The sequence below is a fragment of the Apteryx rowi genome, unplaced genomic scaffold, assembly GCF_003343035.1.
Source record: "Apteryx rowi isolate R43461 unplaced genomic scaffold, aptRow1 scaffold_39, whole genome shotgun sequence".
Classification (NCBI taxonomy): Eukaryota; Metazoa; Chordata; class Aves; order Apterygiformes; family Apterygidae; genus Apteryx; species Apteryx rowi.
The window spans coordinates 3,791,206-3,812,449 of record NW_020450418.1 but is presented as its reverse complement, the minus strand read 5'-3'; the positions used below and the strand labels follow the sequence as shown (position 1 = coordinate 3,812,449).

Sequence of the window (21,244 nt, the reverse complement as noted above, 5' to 3'; positions counted from 1 at the left end):
TTACAGCTCTTGCACAGAAAATATTTTTTTTTAGCGTTCGGGCTGTATGTTGTTTTCGTTTTATAAATAACTGTGTATTAACAGAGCATGATAATTAGCCAGGTGATAAAAACGGAGAAGGTTAATTAATTCTTCGCTGACCATACAGGAAAGGGCTAATGTTTGTGTGCCATAATACTGTTGTTATTTCAGCTTTTAAAAGCTGTACTAATGAAGCAAGAGGACAGCTCTGAGTTAGTTTCAGATTAGTATGATAAAGCACACATAGGTGTCTGAGTAGGAAAAAAATAAGCAATGCAGTATATAAATAAATGCGTACCGAATTAGTACAAAAGAATATAATTACTATGAATTAGATTTAATTGTCCTAATGTAAACTGTGTATGTTTATAACTTTGCATAGTTAAAAATGAAGAAGTATTTTAATTGGCTTATAACTTCTTATGTTATATAAGTAGATTAACATTGTTTTGTTATTCAGTTACAGTTTATGCTACTTCCTAACAAGTCTTTAAGAATATTTAAGTATTGATATTTTTGATGTTGACAAAAAATGTTTTTGTCAACAGAGCGTTGGTGAATATCTTAAAGGGCATCCATATGTCGGCTTGGCCAAAGCGGGAGACGAAATTTCAAGTTGCAATAGTTTTCTAGTTCTCCACCATTCAGTCAGAACTTCTTGTTCTATCTGATAATACTAAAATGCTAAAGCATTTTCAGGTTGTTGCAAGGGAAGTGTAATTGGGTGCTCCAGGAGTGGTCTTGTGTGCCATCTATTGGAACAAAGCAAAATAACCAGTGCGTATGTCCTGCCTGGGCTTCGCCGTTGCCGTTTGCTAACGGTTCTGGTTCCCTGTGTCTTTGCCTTGGCGCATTGCGAGTCTGAGGGAGGAGGAATCCGCACACCGATGCCTGCAAAGATGAGCAATCCAGAAGGTTAAAAGGAGCCCATCATGCTTCGTGTAATTCTAAGAACGAAGTGTTGTTCGAGGTGGTTGTTTGGGTTTAAATGCGAATGAGGTTAGTTTGTCCCTGCCCGTTTTCCCGAAGGCAAGAAGGAGCAGCACCAAGCCATCGCAGGTGGCCCAAGGCACAGCTTTTCCGGCAGGAGAAGTAAAGGCAGAGCTAGGGTACAAATGACATTTCTGCTCAGCATGCGGTGACTGGTGTCAGGCATTGCCGCAATGCTCACGTTTGAGCTTCTCCAGCATTTAAAAAGAAGAAAAGAGCACCCACAAAGCTTCCAAGCCAAAATGTTTGGATTATTGTGATTTAAACTAGGCAGTGGCACGAGGTACTGAACTAGTATTCGAGAGGAAATCCAGGAGCTCAGCCCTCTGGAAATCAGAGTACTAAATTAGAGTGCCAAGGCACATCAACTTGACAAATTTGTCCTGTCACACAAGGATAGGATGTGAGTATGCTGATGAAAAGATCATTCACATATGTCATTTGGAAAGAAAACACTGATTATTTCAGGTGAATGGGATAGATCTGCGGAATGCCAACCACGAAGAAGCTATCACTGCGCTGAGGCAGACCCCACAGAAGGTGCAATTGGTTGTCTACAGGGATGAAGCTCATTACAAAGACGAAGAAAACTTGGAGGTTTTCCACGTAGATATACAAAAGAAAACAGGCCGAGGGCTAGGCCTCAGCATAGCTGGAAAACGGTAAGAATGTCTCTTCAATCAGACTGCCCTTCAAATGAGAAATATTTTCCTGTTTGCCATATGAACAGCTGTAGCTATTAAACGGAATGTGAAATAAAGGAAAACTTCCATAAGCAACAAAATTTTGGATTTAAATACCTTCAGGGATGTCATGGGGTTTTGATTCTGGGTTCTCTATCAGAAAAACAAAATGCCTATATAATAAAAGCTGTGGTTTCCCTTGGAAAAATCACCGTTTGCATTGCGGAGTGGGTGTCTTGCTTTCTGAGCAGGTACAGCCAAGTGAGCGCAGGCAGAGCTGGGAACTAGCCGTTCTGCTGGGTTAATTGTGCCTCTGTGTAAGTGTTAGGAAGTCCTAACCGTGGCTTCTCTGATTCCAAAATGGAGAAAAAGCCGACTGCCAGGATATGCCTTTGTAAATGAATTCATTAGATCTAGATCCTGCTCGGTTTCAAAGTGACCACTTTCAGTGGAAGACAGGAGGCTGACGAAAGTTTAGACCCAAATCCTGAAAGATGCCTGAGTGACCATGGAGCTCTATGGACAGTAGTTCTGGGAGCACTGAGCAGAATCGGAGAGAGTGTGGTAGCTAGCAACTGCTTAATAAAATGTGACTTCTTGCTGATGTATCTCTAAACCACTGCTGTTAAGTCATTTGAACTAGAGCACTGATAGATTAAGTCTTTCCTTGCTAGAAGAGATTTACAACATGACACAAGCAAGCGCTCATTCCGTCCTGGTGCATGAGAATCACATGGCTGCTCTTCTGTATTGCCAAAAAAAATTTATTTTCTCAGTTACAAATCATCATGTCATTATCCCGACTGCGTATGGTCAGTAAAGGTTCCACAGCCGTTTTTTGACAAGAGTGGCGATGTTTAACCCAGGTGTTGTGAGCAGATTGCAGGCTGGATAATTAATTTGGCTTATGTAAATTACCCTGCAGATGGTTATTGCGGCCTCCAGCCCTCCCGCGATTGCTTCTGTGCAAAACTTTCTGTACTACTGCTAAAAGCTTCGGTCGTGGTTGCCACCTTAGAGGTAGCTTAATTTGTGAAGTAGATTAAATGATACCCATGTATAATTCGGTTTGCAAAGTGCTGTGTCCCTCGCTTTAGGGTGAGGGATACCAAATGCCACCTCTTTGCATGACGTTCTCCATCAGCTTATGCCGTACCGGGCCCCGAGCTGGGGCCGGGCGTGGAGAGCTGCTGCGGCGGCTGGGAAAGGAAGCCCCCGCAAGGAGGCTGAAGCTAATAAATCTGCTTATTCCCCTCTTCCGCTTGGCCGGCCGCTTTCCTGCTCCTGCAAGCCTAGCTGCCCGCTGCAGAGGGAGAGCCACAAAGCTGGATTTTCTGCTGCATAACTCGTGTGCAAACTATAAAAGTCTTTTCTGCAGACTTCTCTCTGCTCTTCTTTTGGGGGCCTGTAGGCTTCTAGAAGAAAAAAATGAGCTGAACCATTAGGGAGAATAAAAATAAAAAAAAGGTGGGGCTGCATAATTCATATCAGGAACATCGGGAGATAGTTTAACATCGTCTTAGACTGATCCGTGGCTTTTTGTTCATACAAGTGCTATTTTTCATGAGTCTCTATGGATCATACAGTCAGAACTAGCAGTTCAAAGGAAAAGGCAGCATTAGAAATAGCAAAACATGCCTTGATTTTAAAACTCACAGATTTTTTTATGCTCAAATGCTTGAATGGGAGGTATAACTCGTTCTTCCCCTGCTCACAGGTTTCTTTTAATGTCTCTTAATTTAAAGTAATCTAAATTGGTCTCTCAAAGAATATTGGATTGTGTAATTAGCCATATGCTTCTTGCATTGTCAGAAATGGAAGTGGAGTGTTTATCTCTGACATTGTTAAAGGAGGAGCTGCAGACCTAGATGGAAGATTAATTCAAGGAGATCAGATTTTGTCTGTTAATGGAGAGGATATGAGAAATGCCTCACAAGAGACTGTTGCCACTATACTTAAGGTGAGTACATAATACATTTTAAGATATTGAATTGCAGTTACTGACATTGTGCAAGGTAATTATCCTGAAGTGCTATTTACATGTAGGCAGGACAACTCAAACCGATTACCCAGACGGAAATTTGATCTGAAATGACTTTGGAAGATTCACTTAAAATCACTCCTCCATGTATATTTAGAAGTGGGGATGATATCAAGTGGGAAAACAAAGGCACATGCAGTATTTAGACATTTATTTGAAAAAGCAGCCATATATTTCCTACATTAGAAAAATATTATGAAACCTGAGAGACATACGAAGCAGAACTGTGCTGAAATGAAGTGCCTTTGGCTTTGCAGTGCTAACCTGCAACTATAAAATCGCATGTTGAATCCATTTCTGCACAGTTTTTTGTCCTGCAGGAGTGGTTTTATACTTGGAAGCACTCAGGCCTGGGAGAATTTGCCCTTTCCCGTTGGAAAGCTCATGGCTGCCCCTGTGCGGGAGCTGTAGGAGAGGGCCTGTGGCTGGCTGGGCTGCGCGTGCCCGTCGCTGGCTCTCCCCCCGGACACCGGGGCCCGGCACCCCGCAGCAAGGGTGAAGTGAAGGGTCGAGTGCAGCTGCTGACCAATTTCTACTCCAGACCGTATCTGGAGACGAGGACCATTTGCCCTGCCATCACCACCAGGGTTTCCGCTTTTTTTTTTTTYTTTTTTTTTTTTTTTTTGGAAGAGTAGGGCTCTTTTTTTCCTTACTTTTTCCATTCAGGGTCAATACCTGGCCAGAAATATACCTATTTGAAAATTGGAAGTTGGTGATAAGGTGTATTACTAAGTTGAATCCGTATGCATTAAATTCAGATTCACCCTTTTCTGCAGCATTTTGAAGTGTTTTTCAAGAGTATTGTTTGTGGCAAGCTTTTTGTTATAGAGGGGTTTTTAGTGAATAATCGACCATCTACGGTGTGATCTAAGAACTGCTGTGCCAGTAGAAAGATTCATACTGGCTTCAGGAGGTGTGGTATGATAAACCTAAATCCAGGGACAGGTATTTTTCATATTGTCCAAATAAAAACATTGAAATCGTGAGCATTCAGTTCCTTGTGGTTTCTTCAGGCTTGTCACTCTGAAAATAAACATGATTCTGTCCGGGAGAGCATGAAACACTGTATGTCTCCTTAAATGCTCTATGCTGTGGTTGATTTGTTTGTTTTTTCCAAGTGTGCCCAAGGCCTAGTGCATCTTGAGCTGGGGAGGTTGCGAGCTGGATCATGGCTGTCGTCACGGAAAACATCCCAGACCAGTCAGGTTAGTGACAGATTTCATAACCGTAAGAAAAGCTGCGGAGGGCAAGGCACAGGAGCGTGCAGGTGAGGCTCAGTCCTTGCACAGACATCTCCAGCCAAGGACGCGGAGCGATCACAATAATTTTCTTCTCCTGTGTTGAACTGCGAAGTGTTTAAAGGTAAGTGTCACAGAGGCAGAAATGCTGAGCAAGTAGAAGAGTCAGTTAATGAATCCCTTTTCTAAGGAGTCTGTTCCTGAGACACACCACGAATATTTAATATCTCTTTCTCAAGTGATGATGTGCATAGATTTTTTTAGACCTGCAAAATGCTGAATGTATGTTCTGCAGCTGTTTTGTCAGTCAAAATGGGTTAATTAAACTGAACTGTATCTTTGCCTATCTTGCGGCAGAACCACACGAGAGCTGCTTTGCTCTCGAAGAAAACACAGAGCAATTTCCTGCCTCGCTTGTTTTTTACCTGAAGCGAGGACAGCGATTCATTTTCTCAATCAGTGCAGGGCTTTTCCCCTCTCCCTCCCACCACTAGCCGAGACACTGATATCATTAGTGTTAAAATCCGAGTACTGCAAGGGAGAGAAGCAAGGCAAGATGACTGAGAAAACTGGAGGTTTTTAATAGGTTTTCCTTCTGGAGACTGCCTGCTTTGCCATGATACTTAGGCTGCTGATGTCCCAGAGAGAGACAAGCTGTGGTTCACAGCAGCGCCGTTGCACGGAGTGTTTTGCTGTCTCTCTACACGTAGCCAGCTGTTGGGGACGTGGGGGTGGACAGTTCCCACGCACATCTCTTTCCCAGGCACCGCTTTGCGCCGATAGCCAAGCAAGCTTCGCCACCAGGATCCAGCCCAGCCTCCACAAATGCTAAAAGTGTTCCGTTTTGGAAATGGAGAGGAGGAGCCATAGGAAGCTTAGGGATGTAAGTTAAAGCAGGAATGTTTTTAAGGGGAAAAAAAGCAATCCTAGTAGTGAGGTCAGTAAGAGGGGAGGCTTGCCCTTCCTGTCATGCATGAACAGCCCAAAAAGGGTGCCAAAATCGTAGTCGTAGGGGATGTTTTCTTAACTTTATAAAGGACGGGAGCAATCCAGTCTGGTGTCCATGAGGATGAGGTGTCGGTAAGGGCTAAGGAACCCATATCCATGTGGGAGCAGCTGTGCTAAGCCCAGCTTTTAAAATAATAGTTACATGTCATTGGAGAAACATCTGCACTGCATGCAGCAGGCAAGAAAAATGAAACAACAGGGGAAAAGGATACTGATTGCATTAAGGAAAGACCACAGCCTCGATTATTGCTTTTTTGGTCATTTTATCCACAGTTAACCTAAGCAAGAGCAACAGAATTGGAAAGTGATGGATAAAAATTGTCCATCCAATTTTACAATGTAGAACTAAAAACCCATCTGAAAGGGAAGCAAAATGCTGCAGTATCTAACACGATTCTATGTAGGAAAATTAGTTCAAAAACTGAGAACTTCATCCCCCTTTCTTTGTAGCATAGGAGGCTTTTGCAGGAAACTGGTGATTTCTTAATTTCTTTTAATATAAGTCTTAATGGCTGTTCTTAATGCAGAGTCACTTGAGAGCCTGCATCTTACTGAAAAGTACAACTCAGGCTCCAAAGTGACTTGTTGATTTTGAAAACTGAATAAATGCTTCTCAGCAAAACAGTTCCAAGTGTTATAAAAATCTTGGCAGAAAATACGGCACATCAGCCTGAATGATTTGCACAACTGCGCGCGGCGCTTTAGAAGCTGCTGGCCAAGAGCATCCAGAACTTTTCTCCTTCCTTGGCTTTTTTGGGTCCATTGCATACCTTTAACCGTAGAATTACAAGCCTTGTGGTGCAGGACAGTGATTTCTTTCACGTGCATGGCAAATTGTGTTAACTGACCCATGAATTGGCAACCGAACGTGGAAATGGGGCTCTGCCTGCTGTTTGCCACCGGCAGCTGTGCACCGGTCACTTAGGAGAAATGCTGCCAGAGCTTTCGATTCGCCGCCTGATGCATTTAGAGGCAGAAGGCTCCGCTGTGTGCTGAGCGGCATGGACCACATCTTTGCTTTGCGTAAGCCAGCTTAGCTGCAGAGGTCTGGCCCTCAGCGAAACCTCTGGTTCAGATGCACTTCCTAAATTGATAATGGTGTTTGTTCTCTGAGGGGGAGACCCTGAAGAATAAGCAAGACATGGAGGCAGGGAAGAGCAGCGCTGGAAGTGAACGGCCAGGAATTGATAACGCGCACAAGCAGGTTTCTCTGGAGCCTTCCCTTTGGCGGGTTGCAATACCAGCGTGTTCCTCTGCACTGGGCTGCTATTCGGGCAGTCGCAGCCGGTCCTTGGTCAGGGGCAAGGAGCAAGGCCGACCGCAGGGCCTTAGGCAATATATTCGGCTAAAACAGCAAAGCCTGGAGATCACTGCCGCGTAACAGGATGGCGATAAGCATTCAGTGCGTAAGAGGAGCCAGGGACAGGTTTTGGTAGGTTCCTCTTCAAAAATGAAGTTGGAAGGGTCTCCACTTGCGTGCCTGACGGGGTATTCCTGATCCGGTGGGCCGAGAGCACGCTTGGGCCCTTATGTTGCAGGGACTATTTTAAAGTTACCGTTTGGGTTTGACTCTGAGGTTCTGATTTATTTTTACCTTCAGGCGAGCCAACAGAGCGTCCACAGTCACTTCCGTCCCACGCTTGCTCCGGTCATCTCCACCTTGCAGAATTTTGTCAGCACGAAGCGATCTTCAGCAGATGTGTCTCAGAGGAACTCAGGTATTACAGGTCGGAGGCAGCCTGTATCCCCTAGGCCGCTGTCAGAGTAGTTGCTTGTTACCTGCAGTGCTGCTTTTTGTTTGCGCTGGTTTAAAAGTAAAAGTTAATACCTGTATTATACCTGGTTTTCCTCATCAGTCTTCCAGAAAATATACTGCTGATATTTTAAGACCCTGAACACTCTCCAGCGGATGACATTATTTTTATTTCTACTAGTAGAGAAACAGCTTCTCTATTTGAAATGTAAAATCCCTGCACCCTGCTATTCCCAGGCGTCCTTGTCGGAGGCTTGGAACGGGCAAGGTGCTCTCTGGCATCAGAAACGGTTTTCTCAGTGGATAGAGCTGCCACCGCTTCATTTATGTCTTTGTTGTTCTTGAGTGTATAAAAGGGCGTTTTGTAACGAGAAAGTGGCAGTGCCCAGTTTGCAGTTTGCAGATTTAGCCAGTGCTAAATCCACAGCCTACAGCAGGTTGTAGAGGGCCTGCACGTTTGCGTGCTCCCACCTGTGTCAGAAAGTCTTAACCGTATTTGCTCATGTCTGACCGTGGGCAGAAGTAGAAGACGTTTCTTGCGGCTGTTTGCGTGCACGGGAGACAACGTGTGGCAGTTCGGGCAGCCGCCTTTGAACCGGTTTGAAGGTAGCACTAATAGTGCCCAGCTGCCTACACTGATTCTAGCTTCGCACTGGTTTGGCTTTCCGCTGTCTCCGACCGCACCTCCGCAATCCTGCCAGGTGTGTTCACAACAGATACCTGCACAAGCACATGTGAGTGACAGGGAGAAATACTGAAATGTGTTAATAATAGCCATTGACTCTTGAAAGAGGCTAATTCTATCTGCCTTCTAAAAGGTTCTTAAAATAGTTGTAATTAAAGCTGTTAGAATTAGGGATTATTATAGCAGAGCCCAAGACCTAACACACCATCAACTTCTAGGCTGTTGAGTCCCAGTTCAAATGATTCCTTTGAAGTGTCCCAGTCTTTTTTTTTTTTTTCTTTTTAATGTTTTGAGTACTTTTAAATGTCCTGTGGCTAGATATACGCCAGCCAGACTTCCTGGCTGTCCATTATTTACTAATACAGCACAAATTAGAGCAGGAAATCAATGGAACCTCAACAGCCTCAAACCAGCCGTGTGCCCTAACCTTTGTGGTAGGGACACCGTGATTTATGAATAAAAAGCCAATCTTTAATTGAGTGAAATGCACAATAGGGCTTTTCTTTAGGCCGGCAGAGTGCTGCTATTGAGTAGATTGTGGTGAGCAAGGGCTGCGCGACAGTGGGCGTCACAGCGGCGTCCGCCAGACAGAGCCGTTACGGCCGCGTTCGTCTCCCGGCGAAACACAAATCCCGTCCTCCTCACGCGAGCAGCGCTGCCCGATTTGGCACGGGGAGGCTCCGCTCCCGCTTGGTGATAACTCTGGCTAGGCAGCAAGGGACCGTCGTCACCTGACAGTGTTATCTCTTAATTATATTATCTCTTAATTACAGAAGCTAATTGTTTGTTTCTTTGTTAGGAGGAGCAGATATGGGCCCAAGGACTGTGGAGATAACAAGGGTCAGTGAATTATTTTCTATCAATTCAAAAAGCTGTCACCTTTGACTGAAGCTGTTAATTTTGTCGTGTTTCTCAGAGTAAAACTGTGTTGTTATTTTTGTTTGCAATACGCTGTTGAATGTATGCCTGTATAACGGGGCCTATGTGTGAGGACGTGTGCGTATGTCAAACCTATCTATTTCAGTCCGTTCCATAAATCAAAAGGATCAGTTATTGCTACACCCCGAGCAGTGACCTCTACAAGTTGCTACAACTGCAAATGTTTTCTGTTTTGCTTTAGGGACCAAATGATGCACTTGGTATCAGCATAGCAGGAGGGAAGGGAAGTCCGTTAGGAGATATTCCCATCTTCATTGCTATGATTCAAGCCAGCGGCATGGCTGCACGTACCCAAAGACTCAAAGTGAGTAGAAGGGTCCCCTCGGTACTTTCTGTCGCATCTGCCGTGTTTCCTCCAGCAAAGGAGCCTCAAACACTTCTGTGTGTGACTGTCACCTTGATAATTGCCGCATAGGCCACTCTCCCTTAAAAAAAAAAAAGAGAGAGCTTCCCTTTTTGATTACGTTGCATCCTGGGGTAATTGCGGTGGTTGCCCACATGGAAAAGTAACGTTAAGATATAGAATGTAAATGCATTTGAAGATTGCCGCAAATGCATTTGAGCAGCGAGGAGCAAGGCAGAAGCTCTGCAGTGTGTCCGCCCAGACTGGGGGAGAGGAGGAACAGGCTCAGGGACTGCAGACGGAGCGTCATTTAGAGCTCAGGCAAAGTAGATACTACTTGTTTGATCCTAAGGCCTTTATGAAGAAATGCCAAAGTAAAGCAGGCCATAATAATATCAGGCCACAGGAAAAGGGGAATCGTTTTACACGCAGGGTAGCAGGGGCATGTTTCTCAGCAGATATTTGGGTTTCCAGGAATGACTGTGGTGAATAGTTTTAGAGAAAGTTTCAGGGAATCTTTATTACTAAAAAGAAATTATTATGCAGATACGTAGGAAAATTGTGTTTCCGATCCTGCCATGCGATTCATTAGCAAATGCCACTACTCTCGTGCAATGTCTTTAACAGAATTGCACAAGAGCGCTGAGAGCCAGGGTCAGGATCGGTTTTGTGTAAAAGAAGGAAAAATCATAATGCTGATTAGATTAATATCAGAAGTGCCTGCTTTCCTGTACTGCATTCAGCATGTGCGTACATAATCTGTAAGAATACAAACTTGTATGCACACATGGATTCAAATGAATCCTCTGTGGATGGAATAACAACAGGCAAAATCTCACTCCCTTTGCTTGCAAATGGAAATAGTAAAATGCGAGCCACCTTTGTTTCCCCGAGTGTGCTGTTACATTTAAAAAATCCATATTGTCCTTTCTCTGAAGAACAGTAAATGATCACTAGTGATGCAGACTTCCCACAAAAGGGATCCTGGAAAAGAGGAGCATGACTGTGCCAAGTTCACGAGGAATTTTAAGCATTCTTAATTTTAATTTTCCCTAATGCTGGTAATTTTCCATTACTGTTGTACTTTCAGGTTGGAGATCGGATTGTCAGTATTAACGGGCAACCTTTGGATGGGCTGTCTCATGCAGATGCTGTTAATCTACTAAAGAATGCTTATGGGAGCATTATCCTGCAGGTATGGTGATAAATTGAACGTGCAGCTGCATGAGGGTAGATAAATGGCATTCAGGGAAAAGAAATCCTAAGCATCACTGGCACAAGGCATCACAGAATTGCAGGGTGCTTGCTGATGGGAATTACACAGAATGAAAGCAAGAAATAATTTTCATTCAAAAATTCTTTATTGCCACCCATACAGGCTGTGAGCGTGATTGTATAAAAGCGTAACAAAGGGAACAAAATAACTTGTTGCTACACATGATAAATCAACAAGCTTCCAAGTTTTTTTTTTTTTAAATTTGAAGTTATCTAGGAACAAGAAATTACTTGTGTGTTTGTGTGTATGTGCATGCTACTAGACTGTGACCAAACTGTCCACAGTGGTAATTCCCTTGTTCTTGAAAGGGGCAGAAGGAAGAAGTGCTCGCTGCATTTAGTGTAAATGATAGCATCATAATTAAGGTGGTGCCGTCTAGAATTGATTATTCTACAGGTAATGAATAATAACACTTGAGAGAAAAAAAGTGTTATCACTGCCACGTTTATATTGCTAGCTAAAAGCAAGACGTGTTCTGCCACTTTGGCTCTAATTGTCGCTTGCCAGTATATTCATCTTTAGTTTATTTTTATGTTTACACAAAGAAACAGGAAAAATACTTGCCAGAGAGAATTCAAAATACTACTACCACTCATTTGCAGAATTATCGTAACAATTAGAAAACAAGCTTAAGATGTGCCACTAAAATCTACTCTAATTTTCTTTATCGTCACAGCATATTGGATTTGAACACGTCTTGAGACATTGTTGTAGGCTTCTTACTTTGCGTTGCAAAATGAATATGACTATTAAAAACACCAAAAAGAAATGGAATGATAACAAACTTAGTTTTAGACTTGCTTATTCTTTGTTTTGTGTGTCCATGAACCGCTGACCTGGTAAGTGATGAGCCAGTTCCAGAGCAGATGGCGTATTTGTGTACTTCCATTGAAGGCAAAGGAGCTACACAGATACGCAGCAGCTGAGGATTTTCTGTTAAATTATAGTTATCATATTGTTACTAACGTTGAGTAATTTCACTTTTCATGTCAACAGTATTCCCTGAATAGAAAATGAAAGCTTGCCGCAGAACCCGAAATTGCTAATCTCGAAAGCTGTAATACAGAATATTGCACCTCATCATGTATTTAAAAATATTCCTGATGAAGCACACTGTCAGTTGTTCGCTCGCATAAACAAAGAGCTTGTTCTAGAAATGTCGCTGGTTTGTCAGTTGAGGGTTTTTCTTCCACTTTTTTTTGCTGCGCAGCTTAAAATGTGCTTAATGCTTTTTACAGAGGGCACAGGTTTATTCGGGTAGAATACAGCCTGTTTTTCCGTGTTAAAAACCTGCTCTGTGGAGCTGGGAGGTTATATTTTAATGCCACTGGGGAGTAGCGTAGAAGCCCTGCCGTACGCGGGGTGGGGTGGTTCCCTTACACGCCAACCACAGGTACTTCTCAATCACCGGATTGCTTTTTTATTAAAACAATATAAGTGGAATAATCCTATCAGCGTGATAATCATGACTGATGTGTCATTAAGTAATTCTATTTATTATCAGGTTAGACCACTTCATGGCAAACTGCTTTGAAAGGTCAGATAATTGTGTTCAGTGGTGTGGAAAGGCTTATTATCAGCACGTCCTGGGAAGGATGGTAAAGGAGTTTGCAAATGCTGTTTGCATATGGGAGATTAGGGTCTCCGGGGAACAATCATCCCTTCCGGCTGTTTTGATGCTTTGGTTTAATTTAATTTCTTTTCTGCAGGTGTAGTAATGAGATAAGGGGAAGCTTTTTTACAAGGTTGTTGAACTCTGATACATTCTTACTGCCAGCTGAAGATTTTTGAATATAGATTTATTCTGCCCTCATTTTATTTAGCAACAAAATATGAGAAATACTGGCACTCTTTTCCTCTACTGAAATGGGAAAGAAAACTTGATGGTGCCTTTTCCGTCTGAGCTAGGGGCAGCTGTCGTGTCTGCCGGGGCCGTCAGTAAGGACACACAGGAACCTGAGTCCTGGGATGTGAGATTTGCAGGAAAACTGATTTTTTTTTTCTTTTTTTTCCTTGAAAAATGCTACCACCTCCTTGTCTCCAACTGATTAAAAAGGGGAAAATATTGTTGTGGAAGAACTGTGAGCATACTTTTAAAACGGGTTATTTATATAATGGATTTTTAATCTTATTTTGAAAAGGTATGTTTCCCTTAAGCCATGTTCACAGCAGGGAGTGGAAAAAGTGCCCATAAACTTTGATAAAATAAGGCCATAGATAGCTAGAGTAACTTTGAAAATGTACTTACCATCGTTAGGTGTTTGTCACTGTCTCCAACCCAAACTCCTGTGCTGTGCAATAAGCATCAAGAAGAGCACGATATCTCATCACAAGGAGATGGAGTTAGGGAATTATTGCTACACATAGTTGTTACAAAATTTATGTCCTTTCAACTGTGAATACTTAGAAGAAACCAAAACACTTCATGGTGGTTTCCTCAAATTTTTCCAGGAAAAGAAAAGAGTAGAAAACTAGCATGCAGTGAAAGCTTAACAACAACAACAACAGTCTAGAGTGGGCATTGGCACTTTGTCTTTAACTCACCCCATCGGGCCTACGTACTGCAAGGTTTTCCCGTAGGAGGCTAAACCCCTGTGGATGGCAAAACCCAGACCTCGGTGTTCACGTAACCCCTTTCTCAAGACATCTTTATTCACTAGCTGGCTTGGTAACTAACCTATAAAACATTGATAGGATTGTTTCAAAAAGCCTGGGCAAGTTTGCCTCCTCATTACCCGTGGAAATGTCGTTAACTATATGAATTATTTGGTGATGGTAATTCAGGATGGTGGCAGAATAATACAGGGGTCAGGTTTGGAAAGTTGAAGAAATCCAGTCTGTTGCCTTTGGTGGTCATCACGGAAGTTGCAGGAGAAATGGCAGAAAAGTTGAAACAAAGGATTAATGTTTTCCCCACTCAGCTAACAAGCTATACCAGAGATTGTGTAAGGAAAAACGGGGGGCGAGGGGGTGGAAATGAGGCCCATGAGTCTCATCGCTTCCAGCTAATCTGCACTGAGGGAGTTCAGGGCTTTTGCCTCATGGGCCAGGTAGTCCAATAGACTCTTGGATCTCTGCATTTTGTTAAAGGCTAAGGAGCTTTGTGTGAGACACCTTTACTTTGATGCTCCGTGTCAATCCTCGGCACCTCAGGTTGACTCCAAGACACACCAGTTTCCTTGGCAAAGTAACCTCTTTCTGCCTATCGTGCAGAGACCGTTTCCCTCTGCCCCGCATGCGATAGTCGTGTAAATGCAGTAGAAAGCTTCAGAGCAAAGCTAGCATTAGTAGGAAATTTCAGAGAGTAGGACTTGTATTTGAAATTTGATTGAAACGCATCAATATCTGGTTTTCCTAGTGGACTGGCTATTTTCTACATAATCAGCACAGGTGTGAGGTGACCGTGCACAGTACTTCATTGCATCCTCTTGTTTAGGTTGTGGCTGATACGAACATCAGTGCCATTGCTACCCAGCTGGAGAGCATGTCTGCGGGATACAACCTTAACTCCTCGTTGGAGCATCCTTCTGAAGATCCTGAGTAAGTCTGAGCTTCGTCTGGGTAGCTGAGATGCATTTCTATGCCTCATGCAAAGGAAAAGCCTAGGGTGGTGAAGGAGGTCTCTTCCCATTGCTTCTCTCTTGTCTAACTTTCTATCACCTTTAAAATGGTAACTGCTACCTTCTCCGAGCTGATTTCGGACTTGTGTCCTTCTTCCCCTGGTAATGGAAACTGCTTGAGTAAATAAGCATGAAGTGTGTTTCCAAGCCCCTGTTCTTGGCTTTTTCCAAAAACTTAGCTCCCTGCTTTTCTTGTGTGTTACCTGACATGGTGGGTCTGCCCTTGTCTGTTGGCCTCCTTGCCTGAAACGAGTTACGATCACAGCAGTTCAGCACGACTTGTCGTTGGCAGACTGAGACAAGAGGTATTCAAAAAACTGGTATCAGAGATAAATGTTTCAAAACCTGACCAAGAACCCTCTTTCTTTATCTTTTGAATGTGTTTAGCTACACAGTTCTAATACATCTGCTTAATAAATTTTGTACATACTGCAATTTTTTTAATATGGTGATAGAAATTGGAGATCTAGCCCTCCCATGGCCATGCAACATCCTCCATTGTGGTTTTTTAGCACAGCTTACAGCATTCCACTTATCACGTTGAAATTCATTTGATCTTCATTTTGGTTCATTTGCATCATTATGTTCTTGATTTTTGTTGTTTGATTCATTATATTTATTTTAAGAAGCTGAGATGCAAGTTGCTGCCCTATCTCAGGGGTTTTTGAGTATAAAAGTTAAGCTATTTATGCTGCATTCTCTAGTCTTACAATGCGAGATACTGTTTTTATTGCTGCTCTCAAAGGAGAATTGCTTACCTCACAAAAGGATTTGTATTCTCTTTTTCTATCAAAATAGGAAATCTGAATTTAAAAATATGAAACTGAATTAGGTAGACATATGCATTCATTCTTTCCTTAAAGAAATGGCTAGATATTAGTCATCACAGACTGTGCCTTGTTTAGGAGAAAGATGCCAAACAGCTTTTGTCCAGATTAATTCTTTCTAAATACGTAGAAACAACTTCTTCAAATTTGAGATGGATATATAGATATGAGTGGTCTCAATTCCACCTAGAAATCTTCCCCTACTCAGCGTAGACAGCAGAAGCCCCTGAAGAGCAGTTGAGGGCCTAGGTAAGGCACTGAGCGAGGAGCTCTCTGGAGTTAGCCACTGGCAATACGAGGCACAGGGACATACGTGGAATTTAGCTTGCTTGAAAATAGCTGGAAGAGCCTGCAGCATCGCTGAGATTGTGAACACAAGTGTCCCTGGTTGCATCTTGTCCGTTAGGCTCATTCCTCTGAAGTCATAAAATAAAATTACGCTGCTAGGGAATTGCTGCAGTTCCTGCTTATCCATACTGAAGAAGACAGCTGGACCAGTGAGGGAGCAAACTCTTGCTTAAACACGTGCAGCAGCTGTAAGTTAGAGGAGTCTCACTCCTGCATCGCAGATAAAGTGCTCTTGTTGGGCTCTTTAAAGTAAGTATTTTCAAAGCAAGGAACTGAAGTGCATGGAGCAGCGTTTGAGCTCAGGGCGTCACAGTAGCGTGTCTCAGCACAGGGACCGAGTCATGGTTTGTGACTGTATGAAAAGCTTCGTCATAGATAAATGTCTCTTTAAGTGTTCCTTCTACAGAAAGTCCCAAGAGACAGACCTTGTTCTTCTAAGTGATATTTATTGTGTTTTCAGAGCACCTCAACCTAAGATTATTACTTTGGAGAAAGGCTCTGATGGACTGGGATTTAGTATTGTAGGGGGGTATGGAAGTCCCCATGGAGACCTGCCCATTTATGTCAAGACTATATTTGCCAAGGTATCTTTTTTTGTTTTCTCCCTTTTTCTATATTATCTTTAAAACTAAACGTAAGATTTAGCATGGATCATATATATGTAGTCCAAAGCAAAAGGTACTGTCTGGGTACGTGTACACTGAGGTCAGTAAGTGGACCCAGAGCTCACAGCTGGCTTCTCAGAGGAAAAGTTTATATTTCACGTTACTGATGGCAGCAAGATACTTCATCTCCGCAATATTGCTCTGTGTACTTGGGAAGCATCTCTTTATTCATTAAAATATTTATAAGGCAATTTTATATCTGGAATTCTTGAAGTGCTTTACAGAGGTATCATTTTTTTCCCCTGTACATACGAGGAGACAGTTGCAGAGATGATGTATCTTGGTAGCTGAACTTCAGCTGCAAAAGCAGGAATAAAAATCTGTGCTCGGATAGTCCTCTCCATGAGAAGACGCTGAAAGGAAAAAAAAATGCCGTAGCTTGCGGCTCGATGGCGAATTGGCTCCCACAGCAATATTGGCTTTAGTTGCTCTCGCTTGCTTCCAGCTTCTCTCTCGTGCCCCTCCGTGAGTGCTCCGTTCCCCCGGATGTGCTGTTTGTCACAACCCATCGGTTTCCCTCCCCTCCACCCCCAAAGACCCCCCGAAGCCTCCTGGAAGAGCCCCCGGCGATGGCCGCGTGGCGGCGGGAGCGGACGGTGGGAACGCCCGAAGGCGGTGGCGCTGCCGGGAGCGGCGCTGCGGTGGTGCCGGCACTGCAAGCTTTGCTGCAGGCGCGCGCCGCCCTCCCCGCGCGGCGTCCCGGGGCCGTGCCGGCGCCGCGGCTGCGGTGTTGCGTCTCCCCGTCGCGCTGTGCCACGTCGAGGGCGTTGGAGCCGCTCGCAGTGGGAATTCTGCGCCTCCGCCGGTCTCAAACCCCCGGACCCATAATGCCAGCAAAGCGACCGCTGGCGGCTCTTCCAGCGGAGGCGCAGGAGGCAGAGTTGCCCTCAACCGTTTCTGAGGCTCAGAAGGGAAGGGACGCGCAGAGGAAGGGACGAGGAACGGCGGCTCGAGTCCTTCACCCGGCATTGCCGCTCGGCAGGTCTCGTCACACCTGATGCGCAAAGAGCCAGGGAGCAGGCTCCTCGCTAGCCACCCGCTCCCCGCGTGACCATGAGTCAAGCTCAGTGCGAGAGCAGGTCGGACAGCCCGGACCCAATGGAGAGCCTGGAAGGACCCTCTGCTCTCCTCTCCCACCGTGGCCAGGCAGGGCTCGGGGTTCACCGCATACCGGCCTCCTGGCTGCCGGGGCTGAGGAGGAGGGGGCAGCACGGCTCAGTGCAGCCTCGTCTCGAAGAGGCGAAACACCCCCAAACAGCCGCAGGCGCGGAGGGAGAAATGCCCCTTTTCCTGCCCGAGCAGCTGCCAGGAATGCCCTCAGCATCTGCCAACAAGATTCTTTAGCCAGGACCATGTGAAAGGAATTTTGGAAATGAGGGTAGGAAAACAGTGGGAATTTGGGGATTCTGCATATTGCATAAAGTAACTTTGAGGTCGGTCGCATCAGACTGTCCTGTGCTGACTTGCTGTCACGTCAGCATGTCCAACAGGGTAGAGATGACACAACTAAGAAAATTTCATGTAAAGGTGGCTTGGAAGCCATATCTCTTCCACTTCCCCGATGCCAGGAATTAAGAATGCAAATATTTTGTCTTTTCACAATTTTCAGTTATTAGCATGGGAAGATATTGTGTCTTTAAATTGAAGCTTAGATGTACAAGCTATGCACCGGTTTCTAGATGCGAGCACGGCGGAGAAACCCCTAATCACTGCCGGCACTAATGCGGACGCAAGGCAGTCAGAGATGCCACCTCTGGGCCTGGGCAGGAGCTCGGGATGCACAGCTGGACTGAGGCGCTCGAAAGGAGAACGTCCATCTCCAGACTCCTCTGGGCGCTGCCAGGGCCTTCAGCAGAGCCTCGGTCTGCCGGGGCCCCGGCTGCTCTCCTGCCTGAGCTCTGCCATCCCTCCCCGTCCCCACTTAACCTCTTCCACAGCGCTGCCCGCAGAGCGTGTCGAGAGGTTTGTGCGTTTAAACGCAGCTTTAACAAGCCTCTGCATAATCGCAAAACCCAGAGCCAGTATTTACGCTTGGTTTTTCCCATGCAACAAGCTGATTCTCTTTCTCCCGCGGGGGCATTACCTGTCCGTCCTGCCCGATCCCGCTGGAGTTAGGTCCGCGGGACGCCGGAGGCCGCGCTTCAGGCAGTCGGGCCGTTTCGGAAGCGTGCAGCCGCCGTCGTGCCGCGGGTTGAGGTGGGGTTTGCAGGGCTGCATCCCTGCGCGTTCACCCGTCGGACACGGCGGCGGAAGGGAGGCTCGATCCCGCCGGGCCCTGACGTGGCCTTCTGTCGTTTGCAGGGAGCGGCCGCGGACGACGGCAGACTGAAGCGCGGCGACCAGATCTTAGCCGTTAACGGGGAAGCCCTGGACGGTGTCACCCACGAGCAAGCTGTAGCTGTTCTCAAACGCCAGAAAGGAACCGTCACGTTAACGGTGCTATCGTGAATGGCATCGCCCTCGCGGAGATAAATACAATTATTTTAGAACATCGGTAGAGCTATTACAGTACTGTTCAGCCCTGAGCCAGGATGTAAAGCGAACGGTGGCAGGAATGAATCTGTACTCATCGCATTGCCAGAACTGCTCATATGCACCTCCGGTCTCGTTTAGCCCTCCGCGTTTATCAGTCGGTCTTTCCTCCCTGCCTGCCCGCCCTCTCCTGCTTCGGGTGGCTTTTGAGTTTTCTCTGAGCAAATTTAATTAGGAAACTTTAAAGAATAATATCCTTTTTGCTTTATCTACGCAGGGGTTTATCCCCACCAGTCCGAGCCCCGGTTACAACTGCCGAACCTGGAATTGGTTCACACACAAAAGAGAATTTAGATCATCAGCTGATCTCATCTGATGAGCAGAAATAAATGCTGAGTGACTTGTCATCTCACTCATGATTTACTTATGCTAATTGTCCTTTCAAGTATGCCAGAAAACATTAGCAATGTAATTAAATTACCACTGTTCCAAATGATGAAATATCAAATTCTCCTCTGGGAAATTATTTGTGCTCAGCACAGTAAGTCTGATAGTCAAATGTGAACTTCTCCTGTTTATCTCTTTGGGTAGGTCTGTGGAAGTTAGTCAGAGGTAATTACTGTGATGTGTCAATTTGCAGCCTTTAGCGTGAAAAATAAACTAGGGCAGAGGGAAATTTAATTTTTTTAGGCTTTTAAAATATTTGAGCCTTTTCAGATATTGGTGATGCATGAACAGCAACATGTCTTGTTTTATTCTAATAATATTTTTAAAGAAGCAGAAACCTGCTGCTGTACGCCGGGGACGTTGCACGCAAAGGCAGTTGCGGTTGTGCGAAGCCGCAGCGTGATTGTTCCTCCTGAAGCTTTAACGAAGACGAGAGTTTGCTCCCGTAATGCGACCCGGCAGCTCCAGGGGCGATAGCGAGCTGCTGCCCCTCTGCTTTCCCCGGCCGCGGAGGGCGGTTCTTCATCAGGGTCGCTCGAGTCGGGTTTTGGGTGAGACCGCTCCGGGCCGGAGAGACGGGGTGCAGGAACCTACCGCCAGAAAGTCAGCACCTTCGTACCGTGTCACGGCCGTTTCGGCAGTGGCTGCGTGACCGTGGCCTAGTGATTTTGCAGATGAATCTGGCAGGCAGATTGACGGTGATGCCGGTCGGCGTGGTTTCATCTCCCCATCCAGGGGGGCCGCGGGGCTTTAGAGGGAGCAGCCCGGGCAGATTTGGGCTCTTTGGTATGATTTACAACGCTGATGAGCGGGGAGAAGTGAGGGGAGGGGGGCGCGTTGAGAATTGGCTGCTCGTTTTGTGCGAAAAATCCCTCAAAATAAATGGAACGAGGATTCAAAATCTGTAATAACGGTGCAGTGCGGGGTTTGGGTCAGAAGCGCTCCCACGTAGTACGTTTTAGCTAGGGTGGGTATTCCCCCATTTTGTGTAAAAGAACATACGCGGCAGCCAGATGCAACACGCTAAAACAAGCAGGCTGCRATTAGCGCTCATCAGAAGAGTGTTCCTGATTTCTTTGAAAAGTTTTCTTTAACTTTAGGTGATCACGAAGTGCATTTAGCCTGCTGGCACCAGGTGTAGGTATCACGTTAATAGTGCCTGAACGAGACTTGCCTTGGGAAATGGATTCCCACGGTCCTATGGGATTTGCCAAGTGAACCTTGATTATAGACACACAAAAATATGCCCAGACGTATTGAATTGGAGAATTTTTAACAAACTGCCTTTGGTTGCAAAAGTGTCCAAGGTGTGCAGAGGTTAAACGCAGGGGGGCTGCGATGTGAAGGGGCAGCCTAGAAATGCTCTTTAGAATTTACGAACAAACTGGAATGATTCGTCTGTCTGATTATGTTTTTAGAACCACGATGTTCATACTTTAAGATATTGCCACATTTAATCGATGAAGTTTTACATGGCTATTTGTTAGCCTCTTATGCGCATAGTGTCCATATACGTAAATAATAGAATTTACGGGCTGAGATATTTTGCACTTCTCATTGCTCAGAATGGGAGATAATATTTTCTGCTGCTTGTAATTTGCACTTTGTCTTTTGAATATATTACTGCCAAAAATCATATTGCAACTAATTGATAAACCAGCGACCATGCGGAGAAGCATGTGCTCTATGTACAGGCCCAAGTTATCTAATTAAATTTGCATTACGCTTGTCTGGGTTGAGGTGTTCTGGTTTGTTTAAAACTTTATTTCTGTGCAAGGGAAAAAGCAATTAAATTTCCTGGCTGTATGTTTACGTGTATCAGTAAAATGAGACATTTTATGACAAAGATTCTAAATAAAGCTCAGTTACATAAGTAGTTGTGCATTGG

At 44.9% G+C, this 21,244-nt stretch overlaps 1 protein-coding gene across 10 annotated transcripts in view; it reads left to right on the top strand.

The window, feature by feature from the left end:
* Positions 1–21,244, top strand: part of PATJ (PATJ, crumbs cell polarity complex component) — a 160,577-nt gene extending 139,333 nt beyond the window's left edge. For 8 of the 10 annotated variants that reach the window (XM_026074452.1, XM_026074451.1, XM_026074458.1 and 5 more), the window contains 10 exons: positions 1,480–1,673; positions 3,507–3,654; positions 4,854–4,940; positions 7,582–7,699; positions 9,219–9,259; positions 9,540–9,662; positions 10,792–10,896; positions 14,414–14,517; positions 16,233–16,356; positions 18,739–21,244. In XM_026074452.1, the coding sequence (XP_025930237.1) occupies positions 1,480–1,673; positions 3,507–3,654; positions 4,854–4,940; positions 7,582–7,699; positions 9,219–9,259; positions 9,540–9,662; positions 10,792–10,896; positions 14,414–14,517; positions 16,233–16,356; positions 18,739–18,885 (1,191 nt within the window). In that variant the 3' untranslated portion in view covers positions 18,886–21,244. Of the gene's footprint in view, positions 1–1,479; positions 1,674–3,506; positions 3,655–4,853; positions 4,941–7,581; positions 7,700–9,218; positions 9,260–9,539; positions 9,663–10,791; positions 10,897–14,413; positions 14,518–16,232; positions 16,357–18,738 lie in introns of those variants that run through there. The other 2 variants (XM_026074456.1, XM_026074461.1) reach the window with 2 other exon arrangements.